The sequence below is a fragment of the Lipomyces tetrasporus genome, assembly GCF_029532465.1.
Source record: "Lipomyces tetrasporus strain NRRL Y-64009 chromosome Unknown POJ06scaffold_8, whole genome shotgun sequence".
NCBI classification, from domain to species: domain Eukaryota; kingdom Fungi; phylum Ascomycota; class Lipomycetes; order Lipomycetales; family Lipomycetaceae; genus Lipomyces; species Lipomyces tetrasporus.
In genome coordinates this window covers 75,924-96,936 of record NW_026611603.1, presented here as the reverse complement: position 1 = coordinate 96,936, position 21,013 = coordinate 75,924, and the positions used below count along the sequence as shown (strand labels likewise).

At 46.0% G+C, this 21,013-nt stretch overlaps 7 protein-coding genes across 7 annotated transcripts; 4 read left to right on the top strand and 3 right to left on the bottom strand.

Moving 5' to 3' along the window:
- Positions 1–942: 942 nt before the first annotated feature.
- POJ06DRAFT_296408 (uncharacterized protein) lies at positions 943–2,130 on the top strand (the record flags this gene model as incomplete). Its single annotated transcript, XM_056190545.1, has 5 exons — positions 943–1,035; positions 1,089–1,185; positions 1,237–1,342; positions 1,369–1,653; positions 1,687–2,130. The coding sequence occupies 5 exons, from the start codon at positions 943–945 to the stop codon at positions 1,904–1,906; spliced, it is 801 nt and encodes a 266-aa protein (XP_056041974.1). The 3' UTR covers positions 1,907–2,130.
- An 865-nt stretch (positions 2,131–2,995) lies between these two features.
- On the top strand, positions 2,996–4,313 carry POJ06DRAFT_282533 (enolase C-terminal domain-like protein; the record flags this gene model as incomplete). The annotated part of the gene is made up of 2 exons (XM_056190037.1): positions 2,996–3,114; positions 3,167–4,313. 2 exons carry the CDS (start codon positions 2,996–2,998, stop codon positions 4,311–4,313), a joined length of 1,266 nt encoding a protein of 421 aa, XP_056041973.1.
- Positions 4,314–6,801: 2,488 nt separating this feature from the next.
- On the bottom strand, positions 6,802–7,647 carry POJ06DRAFT_282532 (peroxisomal 2,4-dienoyl-CoA reductase; the record flags this gene model as incomplete). Its single annotated transcript, XM_056190036.1, has 2 exons — positions 6,802–6,852; positions 6,904–7,647. The coding sequence occupies 2 exons, from the start codon at positions 7,645–7,647 to the stop codon at positions 6,802–6,804; spliced, it is 795 nt and encodes a 264-aa protein (XP_056041972.1).
- A 410-nt stretch (positions 7,648–8,057) lies between these two features.
- POJ06DRAFT_257272 (uncharacterized protein) lies at positions 8,058–9,186 on the bottom strand. The gene has a single exon (XM_056188123.1). The coding sequence runs from the start codon at positions 9,090–9,092 to the stop codon at positions 8,103–8,105; it is 990 nt and encodes a 329-aa protein (XP_056041971.1). The 5' UTR covers positions 9,093–9,186; the 3' UTR covers positions 8,058–8,102.
- Positions 9,187–9,443: 257 nt separating this feature from the next.
- POJ06DRAFT_225298 (uncharacterized protein) lies at positions 9,444–10,586 on the top strand. Its single transcript, XM_056185704.1, has 2 exons — positions 9,444–9,986; positions 10,034–10,586. The coding sequence occupies exons 1-2, from the start codon at positions 9,526–9,528 to the stop codon at positions 10,548–10,550; spliced, it is 978 nt and encodes a 325-aa protein (XP_056041970.1). The 5' UTR covers positions 9,444–9,525; the 3' UTR covers positions 10,551–10,586.
- A 1,412-nt stretch (positions 10,587–11,998) lies between these two features.
- On the top strand, positions 11,999–14,506 carry POJ06DRAFT_292057 (fungal-specific transcription factor domain-containing protein; the record flags this gene model as incomplete). The annotated part of the gene is made up of 4 exons (XM_056190378.1): positions 11,999–12,125; positions 12,178–12,251; positions 12,298–13,609; positions 13,660–14,506. The coding sequence occupies exons 1-4, from the start codon at positions 12,022–12,024 to the stop codon at positions 14,504–14,506; spliced, it is 2,337 nt and encodes a 778-aa protein (XP_056041969.1). The 5' UTR covers positions 11,999–12,021.
- Positions 14,507–18,827: 4,321 nt separating this feature from the next.
- POJ06DRAFT_212579 (aldehyde dehydrogenase domain-containing protein) lies at positions 18,828–20,882 on the bottom strand. The gene is made up of 3 exons (XM_056185464.1): positions 20,534–20,882; positions 19,957–20,489; positions 18,828–19,909 (listed from the first exon to the last, which is right to left on the bottom strand). The coding sequence occupies exons 1-3, from the start codon at positions 20,674–20,676 to the stop codon at positions 19,086–19,088; spliced, it is 1,500 nt and encodes a 499-aa protein (XP_056041968.1). The 5' UTR covers positions 20,677–20,882; the 3' UTR covers positions 18,828–19,085.
- Positions 20,883–21,013: the final 131 nt, after the last annotated feature.

The window sequence follows — 21,013 nt, the reverse complement described above, 5'->3', positions numbered from 1 at the left end:
GCGGTTGTGATACCGATTCGGAAGGGAGAATTTCACAGTCGGAAAGCTGAAGAATTGGATCAACTTCTGCATATAACTCTGGCTGGCCAATGGAATAGTGCAACGATGATGAACCAGAGTCTGTGGCATCTAGAATTGGGCTAGAACAGTGACTATCTGAGTTTCAGTGTCGTAGCCGTCATTCAGTGCTAGGTAATCTTGGCGGTTTCCTCTGGTCTCCATTTCAATTTATTGAATCCAAAAGTTAGGAGTAAATAGTTCGGCAAGATACTGATAGTCAGAATGATTGGTCGTCCTCTGGACTGATGTTTTGCCAGTCTCGAGGATATTACATCTATATATATGTGCCTAGAAAATAACCTCTAACTAGGAAGAAAAACAGTGCACACCTCGTTATCAATTTACTCCTTACATCGCATCGAGCTGGAAGGCTGTAAGGGGCTAACTTGGCTCTTGAAACTGTAAATTATTGAAGCACTTTGTAAATTACCCCTGAAAATAACGCCTCGCTGGCAAGCTCCCTTCTATTAGCACCCCTCAATAACATCAACTTTGTCATAGTTTCGCCTTTCAACGAGTGCCTCCGCGAACAGAGGTCCCTCCATGTGATAACGCGTCATGATTGGTTGAAGTAAAGGTTAACTATTACACTAGCGTCTTCGCAGAATTGCGAATAATATTATTCGTATTCGACGCTCCGGATTTTATTCGTTACTAATAAACTGAAATCCTGCGAATACGAATAACAAATACGAATAAGAAATTTTTTATTCGTGAACACCCCTATATAATTAATAATGCCATCCCAACAAATAAGTCGTCTTTTACGTCTATTCGCTCAGGTTAGGGTTTGGGAGCGGGGTGAACTGTAGGGGTGTGATCTGATCGGTCCCTGTAGATACCCGTGCGTCAGCAAAGAAGAAAGAAACGCATCAATAGTATATGGCAGGCGGAAGAGCAATCGGTAGAGATGTCCATTTCTACAACTTTGCAGAGCCTGATAAAGCGCTCGGTGGACTGATATTGAATTCTTCTGTAACTAAAAAAAACTTTCTATGTTGGGCATCCTCATCGTTACAACTGATCAGTATCGCGTAACCTTGCGAAGCACCGGACACGACCTAACGCCAACCGATGAGCCTCTCCAGCCAGGCCACTATGATATAAGGTCTTATTCTCACAAAGGTAATATTCTAAAGAAGTCTTTGTATGTAGCGGCTGCTGAATTTGACGCAGACACAATATGTATCACATATGAGCCATGCATAATACGAATAATTTCACAATCATCCACCGACAGAGATGCTACATTCCGAATGCAGGTCCGTGAGAGAGATGGGAAGTGCGTGATCACTGGCCGGTTAACAGACGGGCTGATAGAGATAATTGGAGTACTTTCCACGCCGCGCACATCTTCCCATTGTCCAGTGAAGGTTATTTCGTGCAGAGTGGGTTTTCTCGGTGGATTACGAACAGAATAGGAGAACGTGACACGGGCATTAACTCATGCCAGAATCGCCTGCTTATGCGGTCCCATATGCATGAGCAATTTGATGGATTTTATTTCTCCATCAACCCAGACGAAGGGTATAAGATAACCTGTTTCAATGAAGATTTTGATGGAATAGACGGGAGAATACTTGACCCTGTTTTGTCTAGATCCAGGTGACAATCGGATGGTAAGAGAGATGAACTGCTAAGGTGGCACTTTCGTCAAGCAGTTTTGGCCAATATGAGAGGGGCCGGAGAACCAAGTTTTGAGACTGAGTTCCCACCTGGAACTGATATGATGGGGGAGATCCTCAGCGGGTCGACAGCAGCCAAGCGGATGGAGGCAGAGCTTTTTTCCCGATTGGGTAGCTATGACATCGCCTGGGACTCTCAGAAGCCTATAGGACAATCATGATTCAGCTTGAAAGCGTCCAGCTGGAAATAAGTACATTGATATCTGTTTCATATTGGTGTAAAGAATTGGCATGTTTGAATTTTTAGAGAATTTATATGTAATGGGGGGATAATTTTATATTCGTTATTAAAAGAAATTACTTGACAGTAAAATCTGAAATGTAATTCTTCTATACGTAGGGTATGGGTCTTGGGGCCGGCTAACACCACTGTACCAACTTCAACACGTCTTTTCCAGCAATGTGATATCGAAGTCTTTCAGTCATGCAAACTAGTGAGTGTAGCAGCATTAACGCTTCTGCTGCTCAATTCTATGTTAGTCTATCTACTCTTCACGACGCGTCTCCGAGGAAATTACAGTCTCAAGCTGCTGCAACTCGACAGTGTCACACAAATGCGGAGGAGTAGACTCTTGCGCGCTGGATCTCTCGATATGCTATTACAGGAAACCCGGTTCCTCATGCATTCTGCCCATGGAGGACTTGTCATTAATTTAGGTAGAGGATAAGGAAGTCCCGTTCAATTTCGTTACACTATATGACGAGATAAGAGTGGCAGTGAGTGATAGAGGTCTCCTGCAATACAACAAGTACTTGAAGGAAACACTTGGTCTAGCCTAGCTTACTAACCGGCCGGGTGACCCCACCGCTCATCTAGAAATTCGCAGTACAAATTCAGACTCACTTATTGTACGAGAAATATACAAAAATTATTGAATCAGTGCCATGCTTCTCACTAAATTTGACGATAATACTCTTGGCAATGACAGCTTCCAGTCATTAATCACAATGCAAATGAAAAAAAGTGATGTACCTTATGGTATGTAGGCTCGGTGGAATAGAATCCACGTGCATTAGCCCGCCGCTACTCGTGCCGGGGGGAGTCTCGGCAATCGGCCAAACATTCCCTCGAGTTTTTCTCCCGATGGTTAGACCGGCCGAAATCACCAATCGGGCCGACTCAAACCCCGTCAATCCAGTAACAATCTGCGGCTACAATCATGTATAAGAGAAGGCCGGCTAGGGAGAGGAGGCGCGCCTTCTAATGTTTCATAATTACTAAATTCTCGGTGAAGCAGATCGATTTCAATATGCCCTCCACAAATGGATCATCGGTAACAAATTTTCCTGTTATCACAGCGGTTCGCACATACCTTATTGAAGGGAAAGGAGTTGGAGGTGATTATCACAATGTCGAGCGTGGCCATTGGTGAGTGTGCAAATTAGCTGATTATAAGAGGTTTTGAACTCACATTTCACAGGCTAATCGATAATTCTATCTCCAATCCCATGTCGCGATATGATCAGTATAAATCTTCACGCGTTAGTTGGGGTATTAATGTCTTGGGGTCGTTCTGCGTCGAGCTGGAGGCTTCCGATAGTTCTCTTGGGTTTGCAACTGGCTTTGGTGGTCCTCCAGCATGTTGGATAGTTAAAAACCACTTCGAAAGGTTCATTATTGGCACGGATCCTCGTGACTATAATTTGCTTTGGGAGCAGATGTTTCGTGCCAGTATGTTTTACGGCCGCAAGGGCTTGACTATTGCAGCTATCAGTGTGGTTGATCTTGCACTTTGGGATCTACTGGGTCATATTCGTCAGGAGCCGGTTTACAAGATGATTGGTGGTGCAACAATGAAGCGCATCAGTTTCTATTGTACAGGCTCCAGACCAGAGAGTGCGAAGAGCATGGGATTTTGGGGTGGAAAAGTCCCCCTACCATTTGGGCCTGATGAAGGGCATGAAGGACTAATGAAAAATGTGAAGTTCTTATCGGAGCACCGTGAAGCTGTCGGTCCAGACTTCCCGTTGATGGTCGACTGTTATATGTCGCTTAACGTGTCTTATGCTATACAGCTTGCCATTGCCACGAAACATCTTAACATTAATTGGTTTGAAGAGGTTTTGCATCCGGACGACTTCGATGGCTTCAAGCAGCTGAAACAGGCGTGCCCGTGGATGAAGTGGACGACTGGAGAGCATGAGTATACGAAGTACGGTTTCCGCAAGCTTATCGAAAATCGATGCGTTGATATCATTCAGCCGGACGTCATGTGGCTCGGTGGTATGACAGAGCTCGTCAAAGTAGCCGCACAGGCAGCAGCATATGATATTCCTGTTGTCCCTCATGCTAGCGGTCCATACAGTTACCATTTTGTTGCTTCGCAAAATAATACTCCATTCCAAGAGTACCTTGCGAACTCTCCAGATAGCCGCTCAGTTCTACCCGTATTTGGCGGTCTTTTTATTAACGAGCCTATTCCTGTGAATGGATACCTCGATATTTCGGTTCTAAATAAGCCTGGATTTGGATTGGAGAGAAATCCGGCTGTGAAGTTGATTCCTGGCGACTTTATTCTTTCTCCTCATCCGGAGAAACCAATCGTAGTTGAAGAATCGAAAAAATGATATATATTTATTAATCATAGATAATGCTTGGTCGATCTCATTTGCTTATAGTATGTAACTAATATAAACTGAATTCAACAAGGGTCTTGGGCCTAAGGAGGTGCCACCAGTCAGTATTCGTTATTCGATTCGTCATTATTCGTAACTTTATAGGCCGAAACTTTAAATCGGAGGTTAGCGCAGATTCAGAGACAATCTAAAGAAGGCGCGTCCGTGACGCGTGAAGTTGGCTGACCAACGCGCGCGTCACTGATACAATACCTGCGTCGAACGTGGCCTTGGAGAGACTATTCAATAGTGGGAGGATATGCTCGGAGTGAGGCGGAACTCGCTGAGTGCAGAGACGATGAGGCCTCTCAGTTCCTGCGTGACATATACATTAGGGATTAGGGTTCGAAATTTTCCGAATAACTTAAAGGCGCGTCGCGCCTGTAAGGTGTGCCTTATTCTACCCTCCACCGTCGTCTCCAGGGTCGCCCTTGTAAGGCCGATTCTATCCCACCGACGCGAAAGTTCACTCAGACCGAAGAGGGCGTGCTTCTAGAATGGATCCTCTCAATGGACAGGCGCGGGCTTCCTCCAAGAGTGGCGGACGTTCGAAAGATGGCCGACTTGCTTCTAGCCAAACGGTCGTAGTCTACTTCACAGGGGAGTACGTGAAAGTCGGAGAAAAATGGGTGCGCAACTTTATAAGTAGACATCCGGAATTGAAATCAAAGTACTCTCGACGATATCACCACCAACGAGCGAAAAGCGAAGATCCTGAAATCATTACGAAATGGTTCAATCTTGTCCGGGAGACAGTTCAGAATTAAGGGATCGCTGATGAAGACGTGTACAATTTTGACGAAACTGGATTCCAGATGGGTGTGTCGCAAAGATTGTCACTTCTGCGGAAAGAGAAGGGAGACCATTTCTGAAACAGCCAGGGAATCGTGAGTGGGTCACCGTTGTCGAATCGGTGAACGCTTCTGGCTGGCGACTTCCACCAATGATTATCTTCCAAGGGAAGGTCCACCAGTCGCCGTGGTTTACTGACATCCCAGATGATTGGTCAATTGCAGTGAGCTGTAATGGGTGGACTACAAATGAGCTTGGTCTTCAATGGCTCCAAGACGTTTTTCACAAACATACTCGCGATCGCACGAAAGGATTGTACCGGCTGTTAGTTTTAGACGGTCATCGCAGCTATAGTACGCCAGAGTTCGATCGATATTGTATGGAACACTTTATTGTTCCTTTATAAATGCCTCCTCATTCCTCACTTCTTTTACAGCCGATTGACGTTGGGTGTTTTGCGCCACTGAAGCGATCTTACTGTCGTCAAGTTGAGGACGTGACAAGGGCTGGTACCAATCACGTTGATAAGGTTGATTTTTTGCAGCTTTATCAAACCGCGCGAGAAGAGGCACTATCTCCTTCGAACGTTACAAGCGGATTTAGAGCGACTGGGTTAGTTCCTTATGATCCAAGTAAGGTGTTATGTAACTTGTCACTGATTCTTCACACACCCACTCCGCAGAGCAGTCAACCACAATCCCAAGAGACATGGGTGCCTGAAACTCCAAAGACAATAATCCAATTGCAGCGTCAGACGGACAAAATTAAAAAATATATGGGACGTCGCACCGTAAGTCCCGGAAGTCCAACAGAGATTGCGATAAATCAGATAAAGAAATGCGCCAAGGTGGCACTGTACCAGACTGCCATTTTAAATGATGAAATTGCACGACTGCAGGAGACTGTGCAACAGAAAAAGAAAAAAAGAAATTACAAGATCATTTATTAATGCTAGCACAATATTAACCGGGGTAGAGGGTCGGAAGCGCACACCAGGTCAGAAAGAAAGTGTCGAGGAAGGTGACGGAGATACTATTGTCTTGAATACATCAGCTAAGAACAAGTCACGCAAGGTCTGAAATACAATTAAAAATAGCTCTGATATATGTTACGTTGCTGAAAATAAATTTATACTAAATTTATAATTTGATAATGGTATATAATGTTGCGTTGTTAGCTGCTAAATGTAAAAATATTGGATGTGGCGGGTGGGAGCGATCCGCTCGCTGGGACGATCCACTCGCTTGCCGATCACGTTATATCAGGCCGCGATTTTAACCGATCAACTCACACAAATGCAGGGCAGCGTAGAACGCCAAAAGAGAAAGCGCCAAACTACTAGATCATTTACTGCTTCTAATAATATTTTGACCGGAGCAGAAGGGCAACGTCGTAGACCACATAATGAAGAAGTGGTCCAACGGAACGGGAAGACAGCCGTAGAAGAAACACGTACTATCAGACGGTGTAGCCGTTGCAACCGAAGCGGACATACCTCACGTACATGTAAAGGGGATGCAGAATAAATTCTTATTTATTATAATGTTATATAACGTTCATATGGTTTGCTATAAGTATAAATAAAGCTGATGAGTTTTTGCGATCGGCTCGCTTGGGCGATCGGTTCGCTTATCGATCACGTTCATGCTTACTGTAAGTTTACAAAAAGCCCTCCATCCACCAAAATTTGTGCTCCAGTCTGTGAGCCCATTAGCATCAAACCTCAACCAGTTGGACCACTAGCGCTTACCACATATCGTGCCATTTCACTTGCTAAAAACACCGCGGGTCCAGCCAAATCGTCTGGCAGTCCAAGCCGACCAAGTGGTACCCTCAGGCTCATCTTCTCGCCTTTGTCACCGTTCAAGTCATCCTCATTGATTCCTGTCCGAATGGTTCCAGGTAACAATGCATTGCAGCGAATACCATACTTTCCCAAAGCAACAGCACACGACTGCATCAAACTCAAAATACCGGCTTTCGTAGGAGTGTAATGCGTTTGATACTCACCACCTACTAGAGCAGAGATACTCGAAATCCCAATGATACTTCCACCTGTGCCTTGTTCTTTCATTTGACGTGCGGCTGCCTGGACCGCAAAGTACGCACCCGTGAGATTTGTGTTAACCGTCTTATACACAATCTCCTCTGTGATAGTAAAAAAATCGTAAAACGGACAGATTCCTGCATTTGAAACAAAAACGTCCAGCTTGCCAAACTTCTCGACCGTCTCTTTAACCAACTGTCGCCCTGACTCCGGTAAAGAAATGTCTCCCGCAACAGCATGGAACCATGCATCGCCGTCCTCCTTCACGATCTCGCAGATTTCTAATTTTAATGACATGGCGTTCGCGGTCTGTGTTTCGTCGGGGTAGTAATTAACTGCGACTTTGGCACCCTGTCTGATCATCTCCAGAGCAATTGCGCGCCCGATGCCGGTTGTTGCCCCAGTTATGGCAACAACTTTGTCAACTAGGAGACGTGTAAATGCCATGATTATTTCAAACTGTACAAAAGAGAGGTTTGGAAATGACTTGACTGAGCCAAGTTGAGCATACGAGATGGCCCTTGACATTAAGTCCTGCGATAGACGGACCATCGCCGCCGCTTGACTCGGTAGATTAATATGCCGAGGAGATTAATAATCCAACGAATAATGGGTGACTTCCCGTAAACTTTTTCGTGCGACCAAACTTTCGAATTCATAGATCTGGCAGTTACGTAAGCAAGATTTCAAGGTAAATTCCGTGATTTTGTGAATTTCGTCTGCGAATCTGTTAATTTTGGTGCTACGGGAAGTCACCTATTGAATTCGGAGTATCACGTGACAACTCCTGCTCACCATGGTTCAGGGCTAGTCCGGTGAGTCCTTACTCAATCACATGGCTGAAACGAGAGAAAATAGCACAACTACTTATTAAATCATATATTTAATTCCTACTTTGGGATCTATATATTATACGCCTTTATGCACGTTTTTTCCCACACCCACTCCCTTTCTTCGTCTGAGAATCCTATTCGGTCAACCAAGCGATCGCAGATATATTTCCAATTCCTTAGCGCATCTTTCTTACCGCCCAGTTTGCAAACCGGCCAATCACTACCCCACATAATTCTTTTCGCTCCAAAGATTTCATACGCAGTCTTAGCCCATGAATACACAACTTCGACTGCATTGTCAAGATCCTCCTTACAGTATTCCTTAATGGGAGGAAGTTCCGAAAATGCACCAGAAAGCTTCACATATGAATCATATTTGGCAAACTCAATCATCGCATTTTTCCATCCTACAAACTCTTTTCGACTGGATACTTCTCCTCGAGGAATGCGTAGGTCTGGCTTTCCAAGATGATCGATAATGTATCGTGTGTCCGGAGCGCGACGCATCATTTCCACAGCCTCCTCATATTGCCAAAGTCCACCGGATCGCAAATCAATACCAAGTTCAAACACAAAACCATGCGAACCTAACCAGTTCAAAGCACTGATAAAGTCATCCGTAAGCATGGTTCCCCGTGGGTCGTTCTGAACTAGATGTCTAAATCCTTTGACATATTTGAAACACTCTGCATTGATCTGTTTCAATTTGCAAACGTAGCCCTCAAACCTTGCAAAGTCAAATGCAATCGGTGCCCATGGAACCATACCGACAACCGGGATTCCACCCGCAGTTCTGTTGGATATTGCGCCCTCTGCAGAAAGTAGTTTGCCTGTGATTATGCGACATATATATTCATACTCGGCAATTGGCTGAGACCAATCTGTAGACGTGTGCTTGCGATCTACTTCGACAAACACAATTCCGGTAATTGCAATTGGCTTCGAAGAATTGATATATTCGTCCACACGGTGAGGAGATCGCAGCGGGTTGTCTAATGTCATCCAAGCCAACTGATCGAGGTGCGATCCTGCAAACAAGTGAACGTGAGAATCAATCATACTGCGTTCTTCCAATCCTAAGTTGCATGAAGCTATTCCGTTGATCAAACCACGAAGAGACTTTTGGGCCAGTGTGAAACACCGCGGAATAAACCGCATTGCGATGTAAGTCGACTTTACAAACTAGAACTAGCTCCGAAGAGGTTCACTTGGTCGGCACAATTTAAGCCGATAGCCGAGCCGCTTAAGCAGCTTGAGCAATGTTGCATTGTGACGTAATCGCAGCGCGACGCTTAAACTTTGTAAACCGGCCAAATCTCGGGTCATCTATGCGCCAGATGGACTGATGGCGAGGTCCGGATTAATCTTCAAGAGGGGTTTTTACTGTTCCGCTGATCCTTGCTATATAGCCAGGAAATAGATTTTCCTCATCTATAATCTGCAACTACTTTCGACTGTCTCGTCGTCCGAATCCCACTATATCTGAGACATCATGACAAATATAGCAGCACCGCCTCCAGGAATATACGTCCCTGTACCTACTTTTTTCGTATCCAAAGGCTCTACATCATATAAAAACACATTTGCGCCTGCACTCGACCTTGAGACGCAATTGGCGCACTCATTATACCTAGCAAAAGCTGGAATTAAAGGTCTTGTGCTGCTTGGATCTACTGGTGAAGCAGTTCATCTAACGCGACCGGAACGTACTCAGTTGGTCTCCTATGTAAAGGAAGGATTGGCCAAGAACGGGTTCGACGACTTTCCGCTCATAGTTGGAACAGCGAGTAACAGCGTCGATGAGACTGTCACCATATTGACTGAGGCAAAAGAGTCGGGTGGAGGATGGGGAATGGTTCTTGTTCCTTCATATTTCGCATCATGTGTTACCCAGACAGGTATTATCGATTGGTATACCGCTGTAGCCGATATATCTCCGATTCCAATTATGATGTGCGTTTATGCATTCCGCGAAGCGATTCATTTGCTAATGTCAATAGATATTACTACCCAGGAGTGTCAAACAACGTGGTGGTCACTCCAGAGACAATTTCTAAGCTGGCTGCACATCCCAAAATCGTAGGTGCTAAGTTCTCGCACGGAAATATTTCGCATCACATCATAGTCGCGCAGAATCCTGTTGTTAAGCAAAGTGGGTTCAGAGTGTTCACTGGACTGGGACAACAATTGCTTCCAGTACTTGCCGTTGGATGCGCCGGTGCGATTGATGGACTGGCAGCGTTCTTTCCTAAGTCCGTCCTGTATATTTTCAATCTAGTGCAAGAAGGGAAGTGGGACAAGGCGAATGAGATCCAATACTTGGTATCCTCTGCAGAGGAATTAATTGTCAAATTTGGTACTGTTGGAATTAAAGAGGCAGTGAGTCGGGTGCTAGGGTTCGGCGACAGCGATGGCTGTCGACCACCATTAAACGGAGGTTTTCCCGACAATGAGCATGAATGGGAGAAATGGTGGCCTGTTATGGCTCCGTTGGCTAGGTTGGAAGTGTCTTTGTGATGGTACCTCGCTGGAATATAACATAGAATTGCGCTGATTTTTCAAAATCATGACGAAAGTCGATGAGTGTCTGCTGAAACTCATCGATGAAAAGCATCTCGTCCGAAATGCTATCATTTTTTTCATAAAGTCGTTGTATGTGATCGATGATATGAGTACTACACTAGATTTCGCCTACTATAACATCCGGCTACAAAACAATTCGCTGTGCATCATGTTTGTGAAATGTAATTCCTGGCGACTTTATCCTTTCTCCCAACCCGGAACAGTTTGTAAAGTAGTATGATATTACCATATATGAGTTGATTTTATCAACTAATATGTATATGATATGTTCTTCAAAGAATCTCACCACTGCTGGAGCAGCTTGGATAGCCCATGGTAGGCGAAAATCAACCTCAGAGTCGAGATGTACTGGATGATTTACTAAATTATGGTTAGGGTACTAAATTATGGGCGAATACTTGGAATGCGACACTGCGTCCGCGGATTTTGCGTGGTGCGATTTCCAACTGATATATGGGTACGAGCGTAGATGTTACTCCAATGCAAAGACCTGATATAGCGCGTCCGCTAATTAACATGGTAACGCCTATTCAAGGCAGACTGTTACTGCCGAGGCAATGCACCAGGGCTGCGACGCCTTGTATTACGACTTTGAGCGAAAACCTGCGATATTTAGTGTCCCTTGTTAGGGTACTCACTTATCGCCTACAAAGTTAGATGACAGTGTCGGATCGCAATGTATCCACCGATATTCATGGATATCCGTGGATATGACGGAGATGGATACGGATAAGCCCGTTTCTTCTGGATATGGATACGGATACGAATCTGTCGAGCCAAGCTTATGACAAGCTCGCTACCCCACCTTTCATCACGTCGAAGTTGTAGGTTTGTTTGGTCATGCCAAGTAGCTGAGTTTTGTGTATCTATTATCTTTTGTAGCTGGAAGTATGTAGCTATTGAGAATAACAGTATAGATAATCATGCCAATCGTCACTGGCCATGCCCGCTCCACCCTCGTGCAATCTATCCAACCCGAGTAACTAACTGCGCCGAAACTAGCTCATTCACCCGGACGTACTTAATAGTTTACAACACAGTGCGCTCTTCCATCCTCAAATCTTGGACTTCTGATTTTTTTGATTCAGGTCGAGCCAACTAATTATGATATTTTAGATCTCGCGATGCTGCTTGACTGTCGATCAGGACAAATTCTCTTTTAAACACCCTCATGACCTTAAAGGTTTTAATACCGAACCCTGAAGATTTATTTATGCTGATAACTGACACGACGACGGGGTCAGAAAACTCGTGTGAACATTGAGCCGATTGCCGAATTTGCTGCCCCGCACTTTGAAGCCGCATTGATTAGCGCAAGTGGCGGAGTTTTCCCAAATAAAGTCCCACCTCGGGGAGCTGTTACACCGGGCCGGCCCTACGTCCAACAATTCTTGGTGCGTTATTCATGGAACACTCTACGGTGTCGCGTAAGAGGCGTCGTGTAAGTGAGTCAGCTGTTACTGTTGGCAGCGAAGAGCTCTTGTCAGAGAACCAAGGAATATCTCTTTCGTAAGTGCTTCCACTCTCCACCTCAAATGGTCTACTAACGGCGGCTTACTAGGTGTACTATATGCAAACAGCGAAAAGTTCGTTGTGATCGAGTTCGTCCGGCTTGTGGATGGTGTACAAAGAGTGGTATATAAGACCCAATACGGGGGACCTTGATCTAATTGGCTTGTAGGAGTCTCGTGCGTCTACGCTGAGAAACGCAAACCAGGAATGAAGGCAGGATTCGGCCGAGATCTGATCGAAAGACTGGAGAGACTGGAGACTGTCGTGCTGACAAATGTGCAGTCTATTCAGAGCTTACAGTCACAGTGGGAAACGGTGCAGATGAGTAGCCCGTTAACTACGAGTGCTCAAACTAGTAACATTCGAAATATTCCAGACTCGGCCGCAACAACATCTGTGGATGGAAGACCATCAGATACTTCCCCGTCTACAGTTGTCCAGTCTGATTGTAGTTCGCCTGCGGTGGCAAGCGTACGATCGCAAAATGATCTTCCGTCTGATGACATCCTTCGGATGGTCGTGCAGCTCTACTTTGATAATGTTAACAGTTGGATACCAGTCCTTTATCCTGAAAAGACATGGTCAAGACTGTTTCCTTCTAATTCACGAGCACCCGATGCGCCTATTCTCATGTATGCCATTCTCGCGGCTGCAGTTCGATTTCTGCCGGACGAGTTAGTATCTAAGGAGAGGAAGAAGGATTGCCATACGTGTGCAAAACAAAAAATCACGCTTTTAACACTCGAATTGCCCACAGTCGAATCTCTGGAAGCCATGATAGTTCTTGCAATAGACACTGTCGGCGAGTTTAATGGTCCGAAGTGTTGGGCCATACTTTCGATGATCTCTTCGGTCACCCTGAAGCTTGGTCTCAATCGCGAAAAACTGGATTCGGTTACATTAACACCATTAAACTCCGAATCGGGAGAATCGATATCCACAAAAGGAGTTCCAATAATTCCAGAGAGCATCGATGCTGCTACCGAAGAGCGACGTCGGCGACTCTTCTGGGCCGCTTATATACTGGATCGATATTCATCAGTTTCGAGCTCATTTAACTTCAACATTCCCACATCGGAAGTTATGCGGCGTCTGCCTAGTCTTCCACACTCGTCATCAGCCGATTCACTATGTCAGCTTTCATCACAGTCCTGGCTCTCATGCATATCTAGAACGCAGGTGCCAATTCCTAGCCCGGGAACAACGGAGGAATTTACTGCGGCAGAGCCATTCGCGTATGAAATCGAGTTGCTCAGCATTATTTCTGCAATTCATGAGTTTCTTCGTCGACCTATCAACATTCAGTCGTCGCAGGACGTAGAAAGATGGCATCTTGAATTTCGAAAATTTTGCGTTGTGATTGATGAATGGAAACTGTCTTTGCCGAAAGAGTACTCGAGCGTTGAGAACATTATCGCCAAGTTTAACGAAAACAGTGATACTGATCCACTGTGGATATTGGTATATTCATTGTACAATACGTGAGTCTGAACATATTACCGCATTTGTACTGAGACTAATACCGTGACAGAGCAGTAGTGAGAATCAACTCGGCTGTCGGCTACCCTTACCAGCAGTCTTCAAAATTTAGGACAAGCTATCCTGCGCGCGAATGCTGTCTCACAGCAGTGGCGAATGTCGTTGAATTAACAAAATTTATAACCTCTGATCCCGGAAAGTTCTACAAGTGTCTCGGTCCACATTATGCGTGGATGCTTTGGGTTACTGCTCGACTATCCATCGTGCATTCTTTCACGACGAAGGCAATGCTGACCGATGATATTACTGTCTTAGTGCGGACATTGTCGGCAATGGGGCAGTACTGGAGCGTAGCCCGAAGATACTCGGATTTGCTATTAATGGTTATCGAAGAAGGCTGGCTAAGTAAGATCCGGGAGCATGATTCCAATGGAAATGATGATAGAGATGAAAGAGAGAGGATGGCGAGCGCGAAAATCCTGTCTGATATGCGCTGGACAGCGTCTGATCTGGATTTCTTGTTGTCCATGTCGAAGAACAAAAGTGATAGTGTCTCAGCATCATCCGGACGACTCTTTCAACGGCCAAACGCTGTTTCGGACGAGAGTGATACCACAGGTGCCACTCTCACTGACAGTACTGATAGCGTATCGATGAATCTATCACATACAATGGATCGTACTTCCCTTGAGAGCATTGGCCAGCAGCAAATTAGCCAGTCTCAACGACTGGATACGGCTAATATCTTTGAATGGTTTAATTGGCCAAAGGCAGCGGATACGAATGGAAATATGATAAGCTATGGAAATTCTGTAAATTCGGTAGTCTTGGGGGGGTCTCTTAATTGGAACTTCTTACCGGGGGGTAGCAGTGTCTATGTGGACAGCAATGGTGATTGATTAATAGCGGACATAAGAATATAATTCGACTATGCATTTACTTCTGTACTAGAGCTAGGCGCCGGGGTTTTTCGGACTATAAAAAGAGTCTACAGGCGCCTTGCCTACATTCATGCCGTAGATCAAATTTGAACATATATAACCTTAGTATCAATAGCCGATTGTAGCAGCATACGGATAATGTGATTTGTTCTGGTACCTGGCTGAGAGGCATGGCCCATCTAATTATAAAGCAACGGACATATTTGACATTCGTCATTCCAGGAACTCACTTAGCTGCAAAAATTAAAGCATTGGAGCAGTTTTCCATGAATTATTTGACTATTAGGTGATGCCTAGTTATTGTAAATTGTCGAATGACGCGGATGGGGAACGATACAATGCATCTGGATAGATGAATGGAAGAACGCGAATTTAGTTACTCTCTCATCTATTTTACATCGCCAGATTGATCGCTGCGAGAAGGGTTTGTATTGGATAGTCTCTGACGAAATTTAGCGGGAGCCTTTTGGGCGAAGTGACGTTTTGCAGCGGGACCTTCAATACCTGCTTATGATTTTTATAAAGTTCAATTCTGCACCATTCTCGAGTGTTGTAATAATCACAGAGACGCTTCAAGGTCGACCAGCGGAGACATAATTTACTCCACCTCTCGCATTCTTGTCCCCTTCTGTGATACCGCCGTGCAGAGGTGCTCGACACAACTCGCTGTCGCCGAACCCGAGAATTCGCTAATCGCCTCTTTATTCCAACAGTACCAAATTTGACAATTAATTCTTCCGCAGAGGATACCATGGTTTTGACTCGTTCGCCTTGTCCTACTTTCCTTCTTTCACGAGATTGAAATTATACACGACCGACTTGGGAAAGAAAGCTGCTAGGGATCGGCATGAATAAACTGATAACGAATATATCCACGCATATTCTACATGGATACGGATACGGATAGATAATATGCGAATATGAATGCGGATGCGGATAGAGCAATATATATTATGCACGGATATCCGTGAATATTCACGGACATGACTAATAAATAACTAATAAATCCTAAGGTAGCATCAGTCACCTGCCATAGATTCCGCAGATACACCGAATTCAAGGCTGCAAAGCGCCAATTAGGGGTGAGGAGCCGTTGTCGTCGTTACCTTAGTTTATGAATACAAAGGATTCCGATTCTCATCCTTATGATACTCAAGAGCGCCTTCCTAGAGCGAAACCTCGTGATCACGATGCCATGAATACAGAGACTGATAGTGAAGTCGACTCTGACAATAAAGGCTCACGCTCCCGTTCTCGTCGCCGTCTTGATATGAGCCAAAGCACAGCACTTTCTGATGATATTATATCTCCGAATGAGTCTGCGTCTCAAATCCTTACAGCTGATATTGAGAGTCATCGTTCTGTTTCACCAGTCATTGGACGTAAGTCAAAGCCACCAAAGTCATGAGTATGGGAGCACTTCCGTACTACGGAATTTAAAACAACATATATCCACAAATCAAGTAGCGAGATGCGTCCTGACAAGCTAATTGCGTGTGCTCGCTCTCCATGGTCTACTACAGATGCAGTTCTTCAGGTGATCACCAAGGAAACCTATAATACCTTGCTGGGGTAACACAGGCGGCAAAATATGACGGAAAAAGGACCATAATTGGGTAAGAACCCTGCGACGGCAGCAGATCCCGATGGCAATTTGGAAATGGTGCGGAAAGCCTGTAAGGAAAGCTTCTGGCGGTTTCGGGACAGACTCTGCCGAACCGTTATTATGCCTTTGTTTGTGTCAGAGCCTTGAATAGCTTTGACATATGCCACCTCGTGCCTCGTGTCTTTCAATATTGAACAATGGAGAATAGGCACTTACGAATATAACTGAGACGACATACACCTGCGCCAATAGCCGTTGTCCTAAATGTGGGGCATTTCCGCATAGAAAACAACTTATGAGCGTTACCGATGAGATAAATAATTCCCACGGAGATCCGGACGGCGTAAGAGGTCTCATGCTGGATCCCACGTTTGGGGCTCGGATGAAAGTTCAGTCGAGTGTTTGTTTAAGGGTGTCGTCATAGAAGCCCTGTTCCGCAGATGACCTAGTCAAGCAGTCCCATCGGTCGCGAGCGAATGAATGTCACTTTAAAATAGGAGGGTTTAGCTGTTGATGCCACTGACCTCTTCATATATGTAGAGACTCTTACAGTGTTGATTTTGGATATTCCTTATTGTTTCTTTTGGTAATCATGAAGGCCGTTCGCTGTGGTATACATGGCTTTCATGAAGTGTTGGGCATTGACGTGTACGAGATCCGATTTTGTTGGGTCTTGGAAAGTGATGATGAGCATGCCGTCCAAATCGCGTATCGTGTTGCGCTGGCCATTAGTGAGCCGGCATTGAAACCGGGAGGTATCGTCGGAAGAGGACGTAGTCTGGGATTCACAGAAAGTTTTAGGCGATGCCCAGAGGTGCATTGTTTGCAAGCCTGCGAACAATAACGGGTTCAATTCGACTTATTATTTCTGGAGAGTGACCGTTTGGATCAGGCGGGACGAGTTTACCACAGTGCAGTTAACCTCTTCTTCACAGCCTACCCGAGGTCACACCTGCTTCCGCCTTGGAGCATGAACCAGACTTATATGCCTCACTCAAGTTTAATCTTCCGGAATTGGTTTGAGGACGAACCGAATAGATGGAAAGCGGATTGGATTGGAGACGGCGGTGGCAAACCTCTGTAACTCCGGAAAACGTTCACGCTGCCGGAGGGACTGTCGAAAGGAATCATCTTACGTCCAAGTTGTGGGAAGGCAGGAATGTTTTGGGAGCTCATGTTGGCAATGGCCTTTATGCTGGAGTCCAAGGGGACCGCTTCTTCTGGCCATCATATGAGGATAATACGTTTGTGAGATATGGCAATGAGCTGTGCTTTTTCGTGAGCTTCATCTTTCCACCGAGATGGCCAGCATACCGTTGTAATATCGGATCCCAGCTGGCGTGTCAGGAAAGTGCTACCTACCACACTTGCCAACATATACGCTTCAGAGACTCATGATCGGCGTCTGTACCCATTTGGGTGGGACTTCTCGACTTTTGATGATAGTTCATGGGCCATTGCGAAACCTGTCACTGGTCCAGAAAATTTTCCTGTCTGGCTTGGGTGGGCCTGAGACGAGGTCACCGGAATTCAGCTTTACGAGTGCGCGCTATATCCAAGTTGAGGGTGTTTCTCTGGAGCCGGCCGTGGATATCCTGTTACTTACTCGGCAGTCGGCCAGCAGGTCTCTGCAGCATCTAGAAGATTGGGCTCCGTGAAGGTTGACAAAAATGAAGTAAATTAGCTGCTCAATCCGTTGTACTGGACGTTTTCCAGCAATCTCTTCAGCTACCACACTGATTGACCCCAGATCGAGAAGTTTGGGTGGCTGCAGGTCACAAACCTAGTGGCACCTGCCACACAGTACGTCAGGGACTTCGAGGCTCATTACACGAAGATCTTGGATGATATCCTTGATACGCAAGAACCCAGCGGCCCAGTGCCGACAATGGCACCTGAGATCCGGTATATGTGCCGGCCACATCATGATACAATCATCTGGGGATGCGCAATTTGTTCCGTTCCAGATTTCTAAGAAGATATTACGGCTCCGCGCACGTTATTCCCAAAGTGTACCCGGCAGCAGCACGATATATGGAATACATGCGTACCAAGGAAACAAAGGGTGGCCCGATCGAGCATGGTCTTTGTGGCTGAGCCGAGACATCGCGTATCGATGTTTCTGCGAGCACCGAAGGCGATACATCCGCCTGTCACCAAATATATGGCGAAGCTTGCTGGTGGCTCCGTTGAGGGTCCGCTGTGGGACGTGTTGGCAAACGTGGCGGGACCCATGGAGGAGGGTATACGAAGTACTTGGTTTTTGTATATGAATTTGATTTTTGGCACTTATACATACGGGCGTCGAGATGGGCTAGAAGACGGACCGAGAGCATATAAAGGGCCGTTCCATCCTCTCTACTCGACGGAAATAGAGATTCTAAAGCACCATACTCTCTTTTACCTTTACAGTTCATGGTCATTACGTGTAGCCTACACGCAAGCCTGACACGATGGAATGCGTATATTACATACAAACTGACGACGGATATAACAACTTGATAGGGTGCTGGATGCTAGAAATTGAAGTGTTTTCAACAGTGTGAATGTAATTTTCTCCACGGCTACTGGCTGTATGTCGTCAACTTAAAATTGCCACTGACAAGTTCGGGATCCAGACTGTGGTCCTGTTGATTGGGAGACTGCATGGGTATGTGTGAGCAAGTGACTCTACGTGGTTCTTAGATTGTATATATGAAGCTCTGTAAATCGTCTTGGAACTGTGTCCTTGTTGATCAAGCAAGATCTAAGGAGACACGGATTTCCGCCAACCCAAGCGTTCAATGTCTGCGACCAAACAATCTTGTTTTGCCAACACACTTGAATGCGAAGAAACAGCACCAATGAGAGCGACAAGACTGAACCAAATTCCAATATCTCTATAACATAACAAAAATATCGGTTCAGCCAATACTTCTACCGGTTACACCACTAAGACAAATTAATATTGACTGTCTTGATCTGCGTGTAGTTTCTGAGAGCCTCCTTTCCGAGCTCACGACCGATACCAGATTCACCATATCCACCGAATGGCAATGCCCAGTGGATAGAATTGTAGCAGTTAACCCAGACAGTGCCAGCCCGGAGTCTGTTCGCAACCGCCATTGCGGTGCCGAGTGATCGGGTGTGGACGGCCGACGCAAGACCATATGAGGTCGAATTACCCCTGCTGATCACGTCCTCGAGGTCCTTGAATTTGGCGATAGTGCAAACTGGGCCAAAGATCTCCTCCTGCATGATGCGCATATCCTCAGTGACATTAGAAAATACGGTGGGCTTGATGAAGTAACCCTCGCTGCCGTGGCGCTCACCACCAGTCTCAACAGTGGCACCCTCCTTCTTGCCAATCTCCACGTATGACATAATGCGGTTGTACTGGGCTTCGGAGACCTGCGCACCCTGGAAAGTCGCCTCATCGAATGGATTACCGACAACATTGGCCTCAGCACGCTTCTTAAAGGCTTTAATGACCTTGTCATAAATACTTTCCTGTACATATATACGGGACCCTGCACAGCAGCACTGGCCAGCGTTATAGTATATACCGAAGTTGATCCATTCAACAGCGCGATCAATATCGGCATCTTCGAAGACAATGTTAGGCGACTTGCCACCCAGTTCGAGCGTAACCTTTTTCAGGTTGGACTCAGCGGCAGCCTTCATGACCTGTCGTCCAACGAGAGTTGAACCTGTGAAGGCGACCTTGTGAATCTTCATGTGAGATGCAATGGCCGCGCCAGCGGTTCTCCCAAATCCTTATGGATTATTAGCAAATAGCAACTATAAATGTAAGTACACGTACCAGAAATAATATTAATTACACCAGGAGGGAAACCAGCATATTTGCAAAGCTTTGCAGCGTACAAGCCACCGAGAGGAGTCTGCTCGGCAGTCTTCAAGACGACGGTGTTGCCGCAAGCAATAGCAGGCCCTATCTTCCATGCCCACATGAGCAACGGGAAGTTCCACGGGATGATCTGCCCGCAGACGCCGATCGGTTCCTGCTTGGTGTAGTTAAAGGACTCCGGGGAGGTCTCGATGACTTTGCCATGGATCTTGTCGGCCCAGCCGCCATAGTATCGGAGGCAGCCAATACAGGCAGTGATATCACCCTTGGCAAGTTGGATGGCTTTGCCGCTGTCAAAAGCCTCAATAGAGGCGAGGACGGTAAAATTTTCTTCGAAAAGATCGGCGAGCTTGAGAAGGAGCTGGCCCCGATCGGCAGCAGATATCTTCGACCAAGGGCCATCGTAGAAAGCCTTCTCGGCAGCATTGACAGCGATGTCAACGTCGGCGGCAGTGGCCTCGTGAACAAATCCCACTACTTTGCCAGTGCTATTACAGTTAGCTGTAAACAATAGAGTAACAAGTAGACATACGCAGGATTGATAACCTCAAAGGCCTTTCCCTCCTTGCCAGTGACGAAGTCGCCGTTGATGAACAGGCCAAGAGGCTGCTCGTACTCCACACCGTTGGGGAGTTTAAACTTCTGACTCAGTGGAACAGACGCAGCGGATGACATTGTGGATGGAAATGAGTAATTCAGTCAGTTTACGCACGCAGAGTAGCAAACAATTGACTTGAGATCGAGTAATCGAGTGATTGAGAGAAGAGAGCAGACAGGAACAGACGGAGCACCAGCGCGCCGTATATATAGAAAGAGTGGGTAGAAAGCAGACAAAAGGCCGATGCAGCCGTTAGACGTACAGTGAACGGTGTGGAGTCGATGTGAGCTGAGCTCAGAGTTTTGCGCGTTGACCACGCTCGCGTCGGTGCAATGAACACCCGAGCTCCGCGTGGCTCATATTTCGGGTCGGGGCCAGTCGGTGCCACTCATGGCACTGGGTTGGGGTTATAGG